Below are 15,920 nucleotides of genomic sequence, written 5' to 3' on the forward strand. Positions count from 1 at the left end.
CATATTCTCTCTCTCTCTCTCTCTGTCATTTACTTGAGAAAATCACAAGCATCTCTTTGAATTCTATCATACGAAATCATACACGAAGAAATAGACAAAAGAGGAACAAAACCTCTCATCCCACTAAGTTAATCGATTAATCAATCACTGTACATATCTATGCATGCATACAGCTATAGTACACAGATTTATATCTATTAAAGTTAATAAATTTTGGCACTTCATTGATGGGAGTGTAAATGGGTTCACTCGAGACTGGGCTGTCATTGAAGAGGGATCTCCATTTGCTGCGTTCTTCATCAGAGAGAAGTAATAGTAGTAATGGATTATTTTGTCAAAGACCCAGATCAAGATTCGCAAGATTTGTTCTTTTCAAGAAGATTGACTATTTACAATGGATTTGCACAATTGCTGTTTTCTTCTTCTTTGTTTTTCTGTTCCAGATGTTCTTCTTACCTGGATCCGTTGTGGAGGAAGAAAAATCCGAGAATAATTATAATTTTGAGGACTTGAAGTTCTTGAATGAGTTGGATTTTGGGGAAAATATCAAGTTTGAGCCTTCAAAATTACTAGCCAAGTTTCGAAGGGATGCTAATGAGTTCAATGAAACTGTTGCTACGAGAAAAGTACTGGGATTTGGATATATAAAACCCAAGCTTGCACTGGTAAGGAATTTTTTTTTTTTTGTTCTATTTTTTGTTTCAATTGGTTTGGTGCTAATTTCTTGATTTTGTTATTTTCAATAACCCAAATTTATTTTTTTGATTTTATTTTATAATTGGGTTTTTGTGTAATTTTTATTTTTTTTGAATTTTAATAAGTAGCTTATTCTTGGAGCAGAATTCTTAAAAGAGAGTTTTTTATTTGCATCCTACTTTTTAAATGTTTTGATCTTTGCTTGTAGGTTTTCGGGGATTTGTCCGTTGATCCATATCAGATTCAGATGGTTACAGTTGCTACTGCATTGCGAGAGATTGGATACGAAATTGAGGTAATTACTGAGCAGTGCTTTAAATTTCTTATTTCTGGTTATGTTTATTAAGGGGGAAAAGTTTGTTAGTTCCAGTTCTAGTTGAACTCTTGGCCATTGAGTCTCGTCCTGTGTAATGATTTGTTCTTTAGGCAATTTACTGTTTTTTTCCAGTTCATTGCTTGTGCCTTTGGTATTTTAGAGCAAATGAACTGTAGGTAATTATCCATTATTGCATGCTAATTGACAATTTGTTATGCTCAATGCTGATGGTTGGAAATTATTGTGGGACTGTGTGGAGCCTATTATGATGTACAACATGGGGTATTCCATACACGTATCAGTTACCTTAATATTCGAACTTTATAAAAGTTTCTTTTAGGGACTTGATTTTGAGTGTGTGAGAGATGTGAGAACATCTGTATGCTGTGAAAACCTCAGGTGGCAATTGCACACAGCACTATAAAATTATGTATTTGAGTTGTTTGTTTTTGAGTTCATTCAATTTCTTATTTCTCTTGTGAGTTGGGATCATGGCCTAATCCATGACAAATCACAAATTGTTACGAGCTCAAGGTAGGGTTTGCTCAAGGTAAAATTTTGAGCTTGGATTAGGTTGACAGACCAAACGAGACTGGAAATATCAGCTAATCTCTTATTCAATTTCCATAGAGCGGATAGGACGTAGCCTATTCAGATAAATTTTATGTAAACTCTTTCTTGGATACGTTTAACAAAGCACAATTTTTAGATTGAGATTCTCATTTACCAAAATTTAGAGGAACTGAACTAAACTATTTTAGCGTATCAACTTTCTGATGCTTGAGAACAAATCAATTTGGGATTTTTTTGACTTGCATATTATCTGCTAGCTACTTGAACTGTTCAGCTTGTATCTTTCATATATAGAGCGTTAGATAGATAAAGATGGATAAGAATGAGGACAACCTTTTGATCAATGAAGATCCATGTGGAAGACAGAAATGCAGTAGTTTTTTGTCATTCTGGGAGAAACAAAAAGGTAGGAGTTTGGACAATTGGGCAACTTCTGAGGAAAATAAAGTTCTAACATATGAAGGGTCTAGGATTTGAGATTTATAGACGCGCACGTTATGTCTCACTCTGCACAAGGCAATTCCAAACATTAGATGAGGCAATGATTAAAATGATTCCAGCTGCTATTTTACTCAAGTGATTAATCCTTTATGCGTCAATAGTTCCTGTCCAGCCATAATGTTATTCCTGTGCCCCATCAAGCAAATGCTTAGCCATGTCCAATATATCACTAGTGTATAACATTTTTTTTTTTCTACAGAGGTGGTTCAAGGTTTGTGGTTAAATACCACAGAAGCAATTAATTGTGATTTAATGATAGTTCTCATGAATATTATTCTTAATACCGTTCATATCTTTATATTTGCAGGTATTCTCACTGGAAGATGGACCTGTAGGTGGTGTTTGGAGAGATATAGGGCTTCCTCTCAAAGTAATTGCAACCAATGAAACTATGAAATGCACTGTAGATTGGCTGAAGTATGCACACCATTCTCAATCCATGACATCATTAAAATTCATGCTAAATTGTGATTTGATTGTTAGATGTCAATTATTGAGGATCTTTGTCGTCAATTGAACTATCACATTCCGGTTCAATTTTGATGCTTTCTGTGACCTTGTGGTGCTATTAGAATAAATCTGAATTTATGTTATATAATTAATCTTCAAATGGAAAGAAAGCTAATTTTAAACGTAGTATTAGTAGTTTTCTTGTTTGACCTGGGAAAAAATGAGTGAGTGTTGGATAATTGAGATCCTTTTTTGCGGTATAATTATACTTCACCTTTGGATGACCCTTGTTGACTATTTCTGTCACTTCAGACCCCTTCGATTAATCCTTCATTACTCAACTTTTTGATTCACTTAAGAGTTAGTGAATTTGTTTGCATCCTTCATCATGCCTGGAATTAAACAATTTCACTTTTAATATTAAGACGATCATTATTTGAAGAATCAATTTTGATACTTCTTGCCAGTCTACTTGATCTTCATGATTGCTTAGTTGATATCGCTTTCCTCCACGGTGGCTGATTAATTTGTTGAAATAATTGAAATGATTAGGATTTATGTCTCATAAAACAGTAAATTGAGAATTGAGGAGTAAGGCTGAAAGTGAGATGACAATTCTTATCGTTTTGTGTTTGTTGTTTGCAGCTATAATGGCATACTTGTGAATTCTCTTAAAGCTGTTGGTATCTTATCTTGGTAAGCATCTTACTTTATTTAGTAATCCAACAGAGACTTGACCAAAACTTTGTTCTCTTTTTATTTTTCGCTGGTTGCACCTCTATGTTAGTTGAAGAAGCAACTGCATGATATCAAATTTTTTTGTTGTGTCCTGGTTTGTTGATCAGTTAACCCTTAAGTGGGTTAATGCATGATCCACCACATCATTGGTTACTTTTGTTAGTGCTGTAGGAATATCTTTTATATTTATAGTCATGTGTTTTTGGTTCAAACAACCTAGAATTAACTAAAGGGTGTAAGGCTAGACTGAGGAAATGCCTTCAACTTCTTGCTTAATTGTGGTTCTCTACAGTTTTCCTATGCATAAGGGTTGCCAATCACAAAATCACATGGCATTCTGTTAGCTGGTCTCTGTTTTGATAGCTTATGAAATATAAGATGAAGTGTGTTAATAACCTTTATTGATCTTCCATAGCACCTTTCTCTCGTCTGCACATCTGTCCGCATATTGTCCAATACCTTTGTATAAATGAGTAAGAGCAGGTTTGGTTAAGCTTAAAAAGTTTTGTTTTCAAATGGGTTCGGATATGTATTATGTTTTTCTTACTTTTAAGTGAAATATATTACTTATCTTGAAAATAACTCTTGCATTTGTCTCGAAATAATATCTAACTTCTATATATATGAAAACAAAATTATATGAAAGTAAATTTACTTAGTAAAAAAACATGCATTAAATATGCTATAGTTACAAAGCTCATTTGTGGAAAGAGTAGCTTATTACTGTTCCTATTTGTTCTTCTCCCTTTGTAACAGTTTTATCTTTTGTGGTTTACGGTATCCTTTTCCCATAAAATGAAAGATTTTACTTTTTACAGTCTTATGCAGGAACCTTTTAGAAATATACCTCTCATATGGACCATCCATGAACAAATACTTGCTGCTCGATTGAGACAATATGTATCAAGTGGCCAGAATGAGCTTGTTAATAATTGGAGAAAAATCTTCAGCAGGGCCACTGTTGTGGTCTTCCCAAACTATATTATGCCGGTATTTATCAATTGCAGAATTTCATTCTTGGTTACACATTTTGTTTGGATATCTGGGCTTATTGTTATTATTATTATATACAATATGTCTGTCTGTTAATGAAATGTCATACATTAGTAGCTTCACATGTGTACTATGCTTATTTCTCTTTTCGTTCCTGAGGAAGAAAATATCATTTTGTCGATTCCGTTTTTGAACTTAAATTTTGTAACTCTGATGGAATGCTGATGGAGAGAAAATGAGCGGATGCCATAGACAAAAAAATAGAAAAAGATAAAAAAATTTGTTCCTTATCGTCAATTAGAGTAGAAAGTTAAGGCAGATCTTATATTGATTTTGATGACAAGATGGATTATTCATTCACCCCCACCACCCACCCCCTTTTGCTTGTCTCTAATATTTGACGAGAGGACAACACATTTGCAGTTATACTATTTGTAATCTGTGGTTGCCCCATTGCAATGCTATGAGAGTTCAACCTATTTATTTATGCTTTTTAAGATTGAAGTCTGAAATATCCATTGGTTTGCTGGATATTATTATATCTGATGTTCATAAATAAAAAGATTTTAGACTTCATATTTCCCAACACTGTTCAATACAGCCATCTTGGTAACTAACACTCTCTCTTTATACTTCTTTTAGATGACTTATTCCGCATGTGATCCGGGAAACTACATTGTTATTCCAGGATCTCCTGCAGAAGCCTGGGAGGCTGATAAATTTTTGGATTTGCACAAAGACAGTCTGCGTATGAAGTTGGAGTATGGGCGTGACGATTTTCTTGTTGCTATTGTTGGAAGTCAACTTATGTATAAAGGTCTCTGGCTGGAGCATGCCTTAGTTTTGCAGGCTTTGTATCCAGTTTTTGTGGATTTCCAAAGTTCGGACACTTTGAATTCTCATCTCAAAATCATCATTTTAACTGGGGATTTAACCGGTAACTACAGTAGCACCGTGGAGGTACAGCAGTTTATTCCCGTCTAGTTTCTTCATTCTTGTATCTTAAATTAAATGATTTAGATATTTTGCTAGACGACATGGAGCAATCAACTAATTTGCATTTCTCCTTGTTTTTTTGTAGACCATTGCCCTAAACTTGAAATATCCAAAAGAAACAGTGAAGCATGTTGCCGCTGACGAAGATATAAACAATGTACTGAGTACTGTAGATATTGTGATATATGGATCCTTCCTTGAAGAGCTATCTTTTCCGAGCATTTTGCAAAAAGCCATGCTTTTAAGGAAACCTGTTATAGCACCAGATCTATTGATGATCCGAAAATATGTAGGTATCCTTACCATATATTTTCTAACAACATGCTTGTACGTGCAGTCACACATGCACGTAAAGGCAGACAGACTACCTGCTTTAGCCGTTAATTAATAGATCAAGGCTTAGCTCATTTTAGCTCAAATTGAGGATCATTATGTTTAACAAATATATCAAATTAAGCCTAATACTTTCCTTTTCCTCCCATTGAGTTGATCTTGAATTACGAAAATCGAGTTGGCTCATGAAGATGGGGGTTACACGGGTTGTTTATATATATATATATTTTCTACGCTCATAACAGTTATTTTGGATTTAAAAAGTGCCAACTTGCTCGTTCAGCTTAGCCAGGTTTCTTGGTAGAGCTTCATAGGGTGAACTTGTCCCATTTCTAGAACCCTGAAACCCAATGAAGTCCAGGAGAGGATTTACAAGTTTACCTTTTAAATCAACCTTTAATATTTACCCATGAGATAGCCTTTTTAAAATGTTAGCAAACTTACTTTACAGGATCCTTTTGTTGAGATCATCTTACTACCTGACATGCATGGACATCAAGAAAATCTTGATTCAACTTTGTTGCTTTTTACTGCAGTTTTTCATTTTCTATTTGACTGACTTGGCTACAACTTCTAGATTGATGACAGGGTGAATGGGTATCTTTTTCCGAAGGAGGACATTAGGGTCCTGACTCAGATCATGTTTCAAATGATCTCACATGGAAAACTCTCTCTTTTAGCCCACAATGCTGCATCAATTGGAAAAGGGACTGCTAGAAACCTTATGGTTTCGGAAAGTAAGGCAGGATATATTTCACTGTTGGAAAACATTCTCACATTCCCATCTGAAGTTACTGTTCCCGAGAATGCCAAAGAGGTGCTTACCAAATTGAAAGCAGAATGGCAGTGGCATCTCTTTGAAGCAATTGCAGATATGCCTTCTCAGAATAAAACCTGGACGATCCATAAAATTCTGGACAAGGTTGAAAAGCAATTTGACCATACTCATTGGCAGAGTTCTATGTCATCGATTACAACAAACGATACCTTTTTGTATAGTATCTGGGAGGAGCAAAAACAAATTGAAATGGCTAATACAAGAAGAAAGAGACAGGATGACGAGGCAAGTGATCTCAGTGTTTGTCTCTTTTTATAAGCTGGAGCGTGAGAGTTTACAGAATCTAAGCAGCTTACTTCTTTTTATGGCAATTCCTTTTTCTTTGGAATATAATGCAGTTGAGGGACAGAACAGATCAACCTCGAGGAACATGGGAGGAAGTATATCGGAATGCAAGAAGGGCTGACAAGTCGTTGCATGAAAGAGATGATGGAGAGCTCGAAAGGACAGGTCAGCCATTATGTATCTATGAGCCTTACTTTGGAGAAGGAACTTGGCCCTTTTTGCACCGTAATTCACTGTATCGCGGACTTGGGCTGGTAAGCATTCTGCTTCATGGCCAGAACACTGTTGGTGGCTTTTATCTTCTTCTAAAATGATGAAGTGCCTATATTTATCACTGCATTGCTTATTGACTGTTTTGGCTATATCCCTTGCAAATTTATTTATTTTTATTTTTTCATTTTCATTTTCATTTTATTTCTTTAAATTGGTCAAAAAATGTTCAAAATTTTGCTTATTGGTAGTTACATAATTGCTTCAGCATCTTTTAAGAGATATCTGAAGCATTTTATTTTCTCCAAGTTTATACAATATCTACTCTCTTCAATCTAACGTGGATGCATGGTCGGGTGATTGTAGTCCACAAAAGGCCGTAGACCTGGAGCTGATGACATTGATGTGCCTTCTCGTCTTCCCTTATTAAATAACCCTTATTATCGAGATGTCTTGGGAGAATATGGAGCCTTCTTTGCAATTGCAAACCGAATTGACCGCATTCACAGAAATGCTTGGATAGGATTCCAATCTTGGAGAGCCACAGCAAGGAAGGTACATAATCCTTTGTAGTTCTGTTCTTACAGATTGAGATGAGATCATGTTTGGCTAAGCTTAAAAAATTCACATACAAATAAATTTATGTTAAGTATATAAGTACTATAATATATAATTTTTCGATGGGTGAAAATTGGTAATTAGTTACTTTGACTGTAAGACTTTCAAAATAAGTGAATTTTCGTACTTACTAGAAAAGTATGTTATTTTGTCATATTTGGACGACATATTTATTTTACATAAAAATACTTAACTGTTATTTATTTTTAATCTTAGCTAGCAAGTTTATATATCTATTACTTCTTCCCTTGAGCATCAGATTTGCATATTGAAACAATGTGTGTGGAAATCATGTGTTTTTTTCCTTGAGAATTGTTGTTTCATATTTAAATTTCGGAGTTTGCCAGGTGTCTTTGTCCAAGTCTGCTGAAAGATCATTGTTGGATGCTGTCGAATCACGAAGACATGGTGACAGTCTATACTTTTGGGCCCGTTTAGACAGGGACCCAAGAAACCCATTGAAACAGGATTTCTGGTCCTTCTGTGATGCTATAAATGCTGGGAATTGCCAGTAAGAAGAATCATCATGTCAATATAATCATTTCCTTTCCAGTCGTCCTTCATGAATCTCTTCATTTTATCACCGTCCAAAGAGGTTTCGGATGGCTTTTAGTCCTGAATTGTCTTGTTTCTTATGTTTAGGTCCGCATTCTACGAGGCTCTCAAGAGTATGTATGGCATAAAGCTTAACTTGAGTGCTCTTCCCACGATGCCGATAGTCGAAGACTCTTGGTCTGTCATGCATTGCTGGGTTCTGCCCACTCGGTCTTTCCTGGAGTTTGTTATGTTCTCAAGGTTTGAACCTTTACCATAGCTCTACACAGAGTTTATATTAATGGTTGTTATCAGAACTTGATCGGTTATTGACCCAAGAAATTTTGGGGTTGACCAGTTTAGTCAGGTTTTGACTGATTTCTATATTAACCGATCAAATGGAGTAATGTAAACTGGCTTGATATAGCCAGTATGCCTGCTTACAGGCGACCTGCTTGTGCATCTGGTTTTAATAATTGTAATATTAGCCCTTGATTCTTTGGTCTCAAAAAAATTGGTTGAGCATAGAATTGTTAACTTGGAATCAACTTTTCAATTCGCAGAATGTTTGTGAATGCACTTGACGCACAATTCTACGATGAGCACCAGAAAACCGGGCGTTGTTATCTGAGTTTGTCCAAGGTAACTTTCTTCCTCTGTAATGGGTTCAAACTACAGTTTTGGGAATATCTTTGTGAGTGCAAATGCTAAAAATTTAGAACGTGTCGAGCAAGGTCACTAAAATATTATGCATGTAAAATCCGAAACTTTTACTCACTTTTTAACCGCACATTCTTCAAAAAAATTACTATTCGAAACATCATTTCTCCCCTATTTCTCTATATGATGGCCATCAAACAGGTGCTTAATTTCCATCGACGGCTGAAGTATTTGTGTACCTACTCTTTTTCTAGATGATAGTTTATTTGCGACTTACAATTTTGACATTGATTGGCAGGATAAACATTGCTACTCTCGTTTGCTCGAGTTGCTCGTAAATGTTTGGGCATACCACAGCGCGAGAAGAATGGTGTATGTGGACCCAAAGACAGGTTTTATGCAAGAACAACATGAGTTGAGAAGCCGGAGAGGTCAAATGTGGGTTAATTGGTTCCAATATGGCACTCTCAAGAGCATGGATGAGGATCTGGCTGAGGAGGCTGATTCCGACCGCCCAAAGAGGCGGTGGCTGTGGCCGTCTACCGGTGAGGTCTTCTGGCAAGGTATGTACGAAAAGGAGAGGAACCTGAGAAATAAAGAAAAAGAAAAGAAGAGACAACAGAGTAAAGATAAAATCCAACGGATTAGGAACCGAACGCATCAAAAATCGATAGGTAAGTATGTGAAGCCTGTGCTGAAGCAGATGGATGCAAATTCAACAGTTCTTGCATAGAACTGATCTTGTGAGTATTTAATCATCCAGATGAATCACCTAATTCAATGAATTTAATCCTCCTTACACCATTTTTTCAATTTTTAATTTAATCGACTAGATTTTGTACGTCTTAGCAACCTTCTGACCTAAAGAATTTGTATCATTTTACTTGCCTTTTAATTTATTTTTTGACTTGTAAATGGTGCTGGCAGAATATGTTTATATCATATGAAACTTTTGGTTGAAAAATGAATGAAGATGATGAGTTGTTTCTTTTATTATTTAGGAGTCGCGTGAGATGAAAATTTTGTATGTTGCTTTGTAGTAGCGTAAGGAGCAAGCTACCACTTATTTTTTCCTGCAAAGATTTATAATTAGATTACAATATATGTTTGTGTAACTTTTCTGTTTTAATTTTCCTTTTATTGTTATAAAGTAAATAAATTGTTTACAATTGCTACCTCTGCTTCATAAAATAAGCTTGTTTCTATTTTTACGAAAATATATTTAATTTAGTTAAAAATATAATTTTTTTCTTTAAAAAAAAAATTCTTGATATATCACCGGGCCTTGTTTGATTCTCATTTTTTTTTAAAATACATTATTCTCTCTTTTTTTTTTTTTTTTTTTTCAATCACATTATTCATTAATATAATATTATACGTAAACAAAAATTTTTTCCTTATTTTTCAGTCATACATTTTTCATGAATTTATTATTTTAAAATACATTTTTCATAAAAATGGGACTCACACACTCTAAATATTGATGTAAATAAGATTAAAATATATTTATTGATAACAAGGTACATTAAATAAGGATGTATTAGAAAATTAAAAGGAGGAAATTAGACTCCATACGTCCCAAATATGAAACTTTTGAAATTTACGTCCCTGTAGTATTGAACTTTCTTTGGGGGAAGGAAGAAAGATTGTTTACTATATGAAACCCTAATTCTCTCTACGGTTCTATGTGAATTCAGGTTTGATTTTAATCTTCACACCGTAGCAATGATTTTGGGCAAATTTGTGCTCAATCTTTCATTTTTTTTTATCCCGTATAGTTAGATTCATGGTTAAAGAAAATGAATTTTACGTTTGCGAGTCGAATTGACCAAGAGAGAACGTGGTGTTATTGAAAGATCCCAGTTTTACGAAATCTCCCTATTGGCACAACGACCACTCCACTTTAATCCAGAAGGTGAACTAGGAAGACAATTGAATATGCCAGTAGCCTTTTTATTTTCCTACAAAGGAAACCCCCTTCTCAATGCTTCCAGCCAACTCTTTCTTTGCCTTTTCCAAGCCAACTCTGTCAAAACAAAATCCTGGAGAAATTCTTATATTCTGAACTTTAAACACAAAAACTCTCAATCAACATCTAAAGATTTCAGCAATATATTGACAAACCTGTCGTATTCATTTAGAGGACCAAGTGGGTTTATCTCTTCAACACCATTTCGACCAAGACGAACTCTTGAAGCAAAGAAAGGAAGTTCAGTCGCCTGAAAGAGAAATCTGGTTAATAAAGTAAATAGATTTTGATTGGTGTTTCGTCACTTTTTTCTCTCTTTTTTGAGTTGTCATTTTTTAATCGAATTGATTCCAAAGTTTTAATTAGTGTTTTGTCACCTTTTTCAATGTGTCACTTTTTTTAATTTTTAATTTTTTTGCTTTTTTTAATATTTGTCAATTTTTTGAATTTTTGTCACTTTTTTTTTAGTGACACTTTTTTATCAATCACGTTTTTGAAATTTCTATAACTTTTTTTAGTAGCAAACATCACTTTCTAATAAAAGTGACATTGTATGTCATTTTTTTTTAATAAAAAGGTGACACTAAACTTTCAAAAGTGACATTGTCACTTTTTTACGTTTAGCCACTTTTTTTGAGTTTTCGTCATCTTTTAAATTTTTGTCACTTATTTAATAAGATGAAAAGTCACATGATATATTATATATTTATATTTTCCTAATAATCAGCACATTCAAGACAATCCATGTGCTGATTATGTTAAGAATCGCACTACGCTCATGTGGATTGTCTTGAATATGCTGATTATTCAGTAGTTCCTCGTATAAAATTATTGACTATAGAAATATAGTAATATGGAGAAGCAAAATCGTTTGCTTTTTCAATTGAGATGGGATGATACTTTGAATCAAAGAATGTTAAGAATATAATTACTAGTGCTCACAAATGGATGATGCTATTTTTATGTGTTATAATTTTTCTGAGTTTTTGTCACTTTTTTTTAATTTTGTCACTTTTTAAGCGTTTGTGTCACTTTTTTTTTTTGAGTTTGTGCCACTTTAAAAAAGTGATAATTTTTTATAAAAAAAGGTGACATTGTATCACTTTTTCATTTTACACAAGATTTTTTTCTTCCAAAAAATATTTCACATGATTTTTCAGAACATCTCTAATTTTTAGGATATTTTTGTATATTGCCCAAATTAAAAATATCTATATTCATAATAGAGAGGGAATTTCGGATAGACAGAGAAAATCAAATCTATCTTGACGTAGGTATCACGTTTCGTTGCAGCCCCTCAAAAATTATTCTTGTGCTCATAAAAAAAAAAAAAAAAAAAAAAAATTCCCGATTGCGTGCTAAACATAGGGCTACCAAACCGACTTTCTCAACAGACGAATGCGTATTCGAAGAATCGTGCACTCCTTTGGTACCTAATTTCATTCATTTGTTCACACACCAACCTCATCGAAGATAGATTTTCCACAAAATGACCTCATTAAAACAAACTGAATAGAACTACTCGAATGCAACTTTCACCATTCTATGCACCATTAGTAATTTGTGCTACACATCTTTGTTTAATTATACCACATAGCAGAAGGGGTAGAATGGTATACAAAAAGGAATTGCTGAGGTCCAAGCATTCAAAATTATAAGGAAAAAAACATACATAACTAAAGCAATTCATAAAGCTAGCATTTGATTCTATGGAGCATAAAGGCCTCTTATCATCTTGTTTCAGATCTGAATTGGATATCACAAAAACTAAAATAAACACTCTCTTTAACTACCCACCAAATAACGAGTTTTAAGAGAGCTTGGTAGAAATAAAAGAGTAAAGTTCAAAAAATGCCTCCACTGGTGTCGAGGATCCAACCATTGGGATAAGTTGCTTCTTCCTCTTTGAGGCCAACCTTAACGATTTCCTCAACAAATTTTTCTGGCAAACTGAAGACTCGCACAGTTGAAAACCTTAGCATTAGATTCTTGGAGCTGCACAAAATGTACAATGACGAAGTAAACGATCACATTAAAATGCAAAAGGAAGTTTGAAGGAATGATGGAGTGGAAGGGTCCGTAACATAGAGATTTTATCATACCTCCACCAATTGTTGCTTCAGGTAGCCGTTCAATAGAATACTTGTGTTGAGTAATATACATGATTGGTACACCCGGGATCTGATCATAAATATCAATGTTAGATTTCTACCGAAAGGAAAATAACACTACCTTTTACTGGAAAATTAATACTCGCCTTCCGAATTCTACGCTTTAAGTCTCGATCACAGGTTGCGACGATGTAGCACTTGTGCTGTTGTATTGTCACAGAGCAATCCATTAAATTATTGTAAACAAAAAATTTTAAGTGACATTCATAACGTGACAGTACAATCTAACCCGAAAATACAAATACCACACAGGAATTATAGAAACATGTAGAAGCAGGTGAGTTCAAGCTTTTTGGCACTCTTTTAAAACATGGAAGTTGGAAAACAGAATGAAGTGGAAATTGCTAATTTTTATTGTTTAGAATCTCAAGTCCTGGAAGACGAAAATATAACAGCAGCTGACTTTAAATCGTACCTGTGTAACCCGGTCAACAAGACAATCATCAGCATAAGTTCCTTTATGAGTACAGGGAAGCCTTTCAAATCGAGGATCCTTAGCAATTCTGCTCATAAGAAAGAGTAGTAGTAATGAACACAGAGTAAGTTGTTGGTATAAGCAAATAGCAGAGGATTTCTTTTCTAAAGTAATTCATCATCACAAAACCAAGGAATAAAATCAAGTAAAAGTAAAAAAGAAGGAAATTTTCAAACAAAAAGCATAACAGAAACAAAACAGGTCTTTTAACCAAGAATTTTCTGAATCCTTTTATGCCCTTCCATTCGATTCATCATACTACACCTACTGAAAATCAAAAGCAACTAGATTCTTAGCTACTACCATAGTGTGAGCATACTATGCTCTATTAATTTTGTCTACCCCTCCCTCTTGGACGTGTTCTACAATTTCCAAAATATATATTGTGAGCTAAACAAATACCATTAACAACAAAAAAATAAAAAAAAAAGGGGGGGGGGGGGGGGGGGGGGGGGGGGGGATTATATACATCTATTTCAGACAAAGAAACCCTAAGACCTGACAAGTAGGACATCAATTGCATGATTAGTAAAAGGTTTGATACAGTTTCAGGCCTTTTTAAGGACAAGAATTGCAATACTTACTGAGATAATTTTATCTACACATGTACATATAAATATACAGGCAAAATGAGCCCAAAAGGAAATGAAGAAGAGTAAATCAGAGGAAATCTAAGAGAAAAATTGCAAGACTAAATTATTCTCAACTATATACTATGAGACCTTGCTACATATACATAAAGATTTACATAATGGATTACATAATACCACAGACACTCTACCATCTGCCAATTTAAAACACAATCAATTTTTTCATCCAATATTTTCTCTCCACATCATGTTATGTAATCCATTATGTATATTTTTTATGTACAAGTAACAAAACCCTATACTATAACGCTTGGATCACTGCAACCTGCACTGACGATTAACTTCATTATATACAATATTAAATCCATATCTTCTTTCGCAATAATCCTGAGCTTCAATAGCACATCCAGTACAGAGTGAATAAAGAAACACAAACATGCATGCACTCCTCTCTCACACAAATAAGCATGCATACACAAGCACAGGCAGAGAGACCTCAATGTGTATTCTGATAGCCCCCCTATAAATTTTACCAATGCTCAACAACAATAGAGAAAAGTAGTGATGCATTCACTATAAAAGCAGGACACTATTTCTGGTTACTAGATTAGCTGCTGAGTTGTTAAGTTGTCTAGTCGTTAGGGGGAAGGATATTTTAGGATCTTTTGAGACTAAAGTTGAGGGCCTATAATAAATGTAAGGGAGGGGAGTCCGTTAGAATAATTGCCTTCCAAATTGTAGTTAATTTACCTTCTGCATTTCATTGACAGCATTCATATATTTACAGTAACTTTTCATTCACAAATTCAATCCATATTCCAAAAATTTGCATTCAATTACTAGAAAAGCATCCATAAAATACAATAAACATTCAGGATCTCATCATATTCATCCTTTTTACTGAATAACAACATTACAGATATAACACAAAGTATCTACATAGTTTCACAAAATAATTGTTTTCAAGTGCCCACACCTGTATTGCATAAAATTTTGCTTAGCCCTTGAGATAATAATGTATGTAACCCCAAAAGTTTTTATTCAGCTCAACGAGATCATCAATGGTGATCAAAACAGAACAAAAGAACATACCTCAGAGCAACTCGGTATTTCTGACCCAACTTCTCAAGCTCAGCCATTACACAATCTGTGATACAAGGAGTGCCTAGAAAAGATAGAGAAAATGAAATGAATAGCAATACAAGAGTTTGATAACAAGCCAAATAAAAAGGATGACAGGATTCATGGTTAGCAGATGAGCCGTGTAAACTCTCTATTAATAGCCAACGAGAAGCTTACCAGGGTTAGTAAAAAAAGAATAGAATTTAGAACCAAAAATCAGTAAAATAGATATTACTGTTATTACAAAGACATTCCAAAAGTAAAGCAAAACTCTATAATTATTTCACTGGTCAAACAGAATGATGGAACATCTACTTTTTATTTATTTTTAGTTCGACTTTATTTATGTTTTAGATTATATTTATGTAATTGGGCTTGTGTTGGCCCAAGCCCAAGTCCATTCTACTTAGGGTTTTAGTCTTTACTATTTAAACCTAATTGCGATGTAATTTCATTAGTTTTTATGAATTGAAGAATATTTTGATGGTTTGTTGTCTATGGTTTCTCCTTCCTCCTCCTCTCCCCCATGAATTTCTACTTCTTCTCTGATTTCTCCTCTCATTCTCTCCGGTTCTCCCCTCTTTCTTGTTTCTTCTTTCTATTTTTTAATTCGTCCTACATCAAATTTGGTATCAGAGCCAAAACTTGGGTAATTTTTCATCCACAATCCAAAACTTTCTTCCTATCCTCTTCCCAAAAAAACATGTGGAACAGCACAAACAAAAAAAAAAATTGTTGTGAGGTAGCAGTTTTCTTGTTCAATTTTCTTTCTAGTTGATTAGGAAAAAAAGGAGTCACTGTTCACACCCGAAATTTCATTTTTTTTTTTTTTAGATTTTTCAGCAGTTTCAC

General features: G+C 34.2%; 2 protein-coding genes across 2 annotated transcripts in view; one reads left to right on the plus strand and one right to left on the minus strand.

Moving 5' to 3' along the window:
* On the plus strand, positions 1 to 9,737 carry LOC111410378. The gene is made up of 14 exons (XM_023040683.1): positions 1 to 665; positions 905 to 991; positions 2,394 to 2,503; positions 3,182 to 3,232; positions 4,093 to 4,264; positions 4,910 to 5,227; positions 5,349 to 5,552; positions 6,174 to 6,659; positions 6,773 to 6,973; positions 7,296 to 7,484; positions 7,895 to 8,058; positions 8,190 to 8,342; positions 8,645 to 8,723; positions 9,040 to 9,737. The coding sequence occupies exons 1-14, from the start codon at positions 240 to 242 to the stop codon at positions 9,472 to 9,474; spliced, it is 3,075 nt and encodes a 1,024-aa protein (XP_022896451.1). The 5' UTR covers positions 1 to 239; the 3' UTR covers positions 9,475 to 9,737.
* Positions 9,738 to 12,232: 2,495 nt separating this feature from the next.
* Positions 12,233 to 15,920, minus strand: part of LOC111410379 (rRNA-processing protein FCF1 homolog) — a 9,567-nt gene continuing 5,879 nt past the window's right edge. The window contains exons 5-9 of the mRNA XM_023040684.1: positions 15,039 to 15,111; positions 13,297 to 13,384; positions 12,968 to 13,024; positions 12,813 to 12,891; positions 12,233 to 12,705 (exon numbers count right to left, since the gene is read on the minus strand). Of these exons, the coding sequence (XP_022896452.1) occupies positions 12,692 to 12,705; positions 12,813 to 12,891; positions 12,968 to 13,024; positions 13,297 to 13,384; positions 15,039 to 15,111 (311 nt within the window). The 3' untranslated portion in view covers positions 12,233 to 12,691. The remainder of the gene's footprint in view (positions 12,706 to 12,812; positions 12,892 to 12,967; positions 13,025 to 13,296; positions 13,385 to 15,038; positions 15,112 to 15,920) is intronic.

Source organism: Olea europaea, chromosome 15, assembly GCF_002742605.1.
Source record: "Olea europaea var. sylvestris chromosome 15, O_europaea_v1, whole genome shotgun sequence".
Lineage (NCBI taxonomy): Eukaryota > Viridiplantae > Streptophyta > Magnoliopsida > Lamiales > Oleaceae > Olea > Olea europaea.

What these genes read in the sequence shown, in the direction of transcription:
- LOC111410378 (XM_023040683.1), top strand. Translation starts at nt 240, where the DNA reads ATGGGTTCACTCGAGACTGGGCTGTCATTGAAGAGGGATCTCCATTTG. An exon ending in TGCACTGTAGATTGGCTGAA is followed by an intron (nt 2,504 to 3,181) that starts GTATGCACACCA and finishes TGTTGTTTGCAG; the next exon opens with CTATAATGGCATACTTGTGA. An exon ending in ATAAATGCTGGGAATTGCCA is followed by an intron (nt 8,059 to 8,189) that starts GTAAGAAGAATC and finishes TCTTATGTTTAG; the next exon opens with GTCCGCATTCTACGAGGCTC.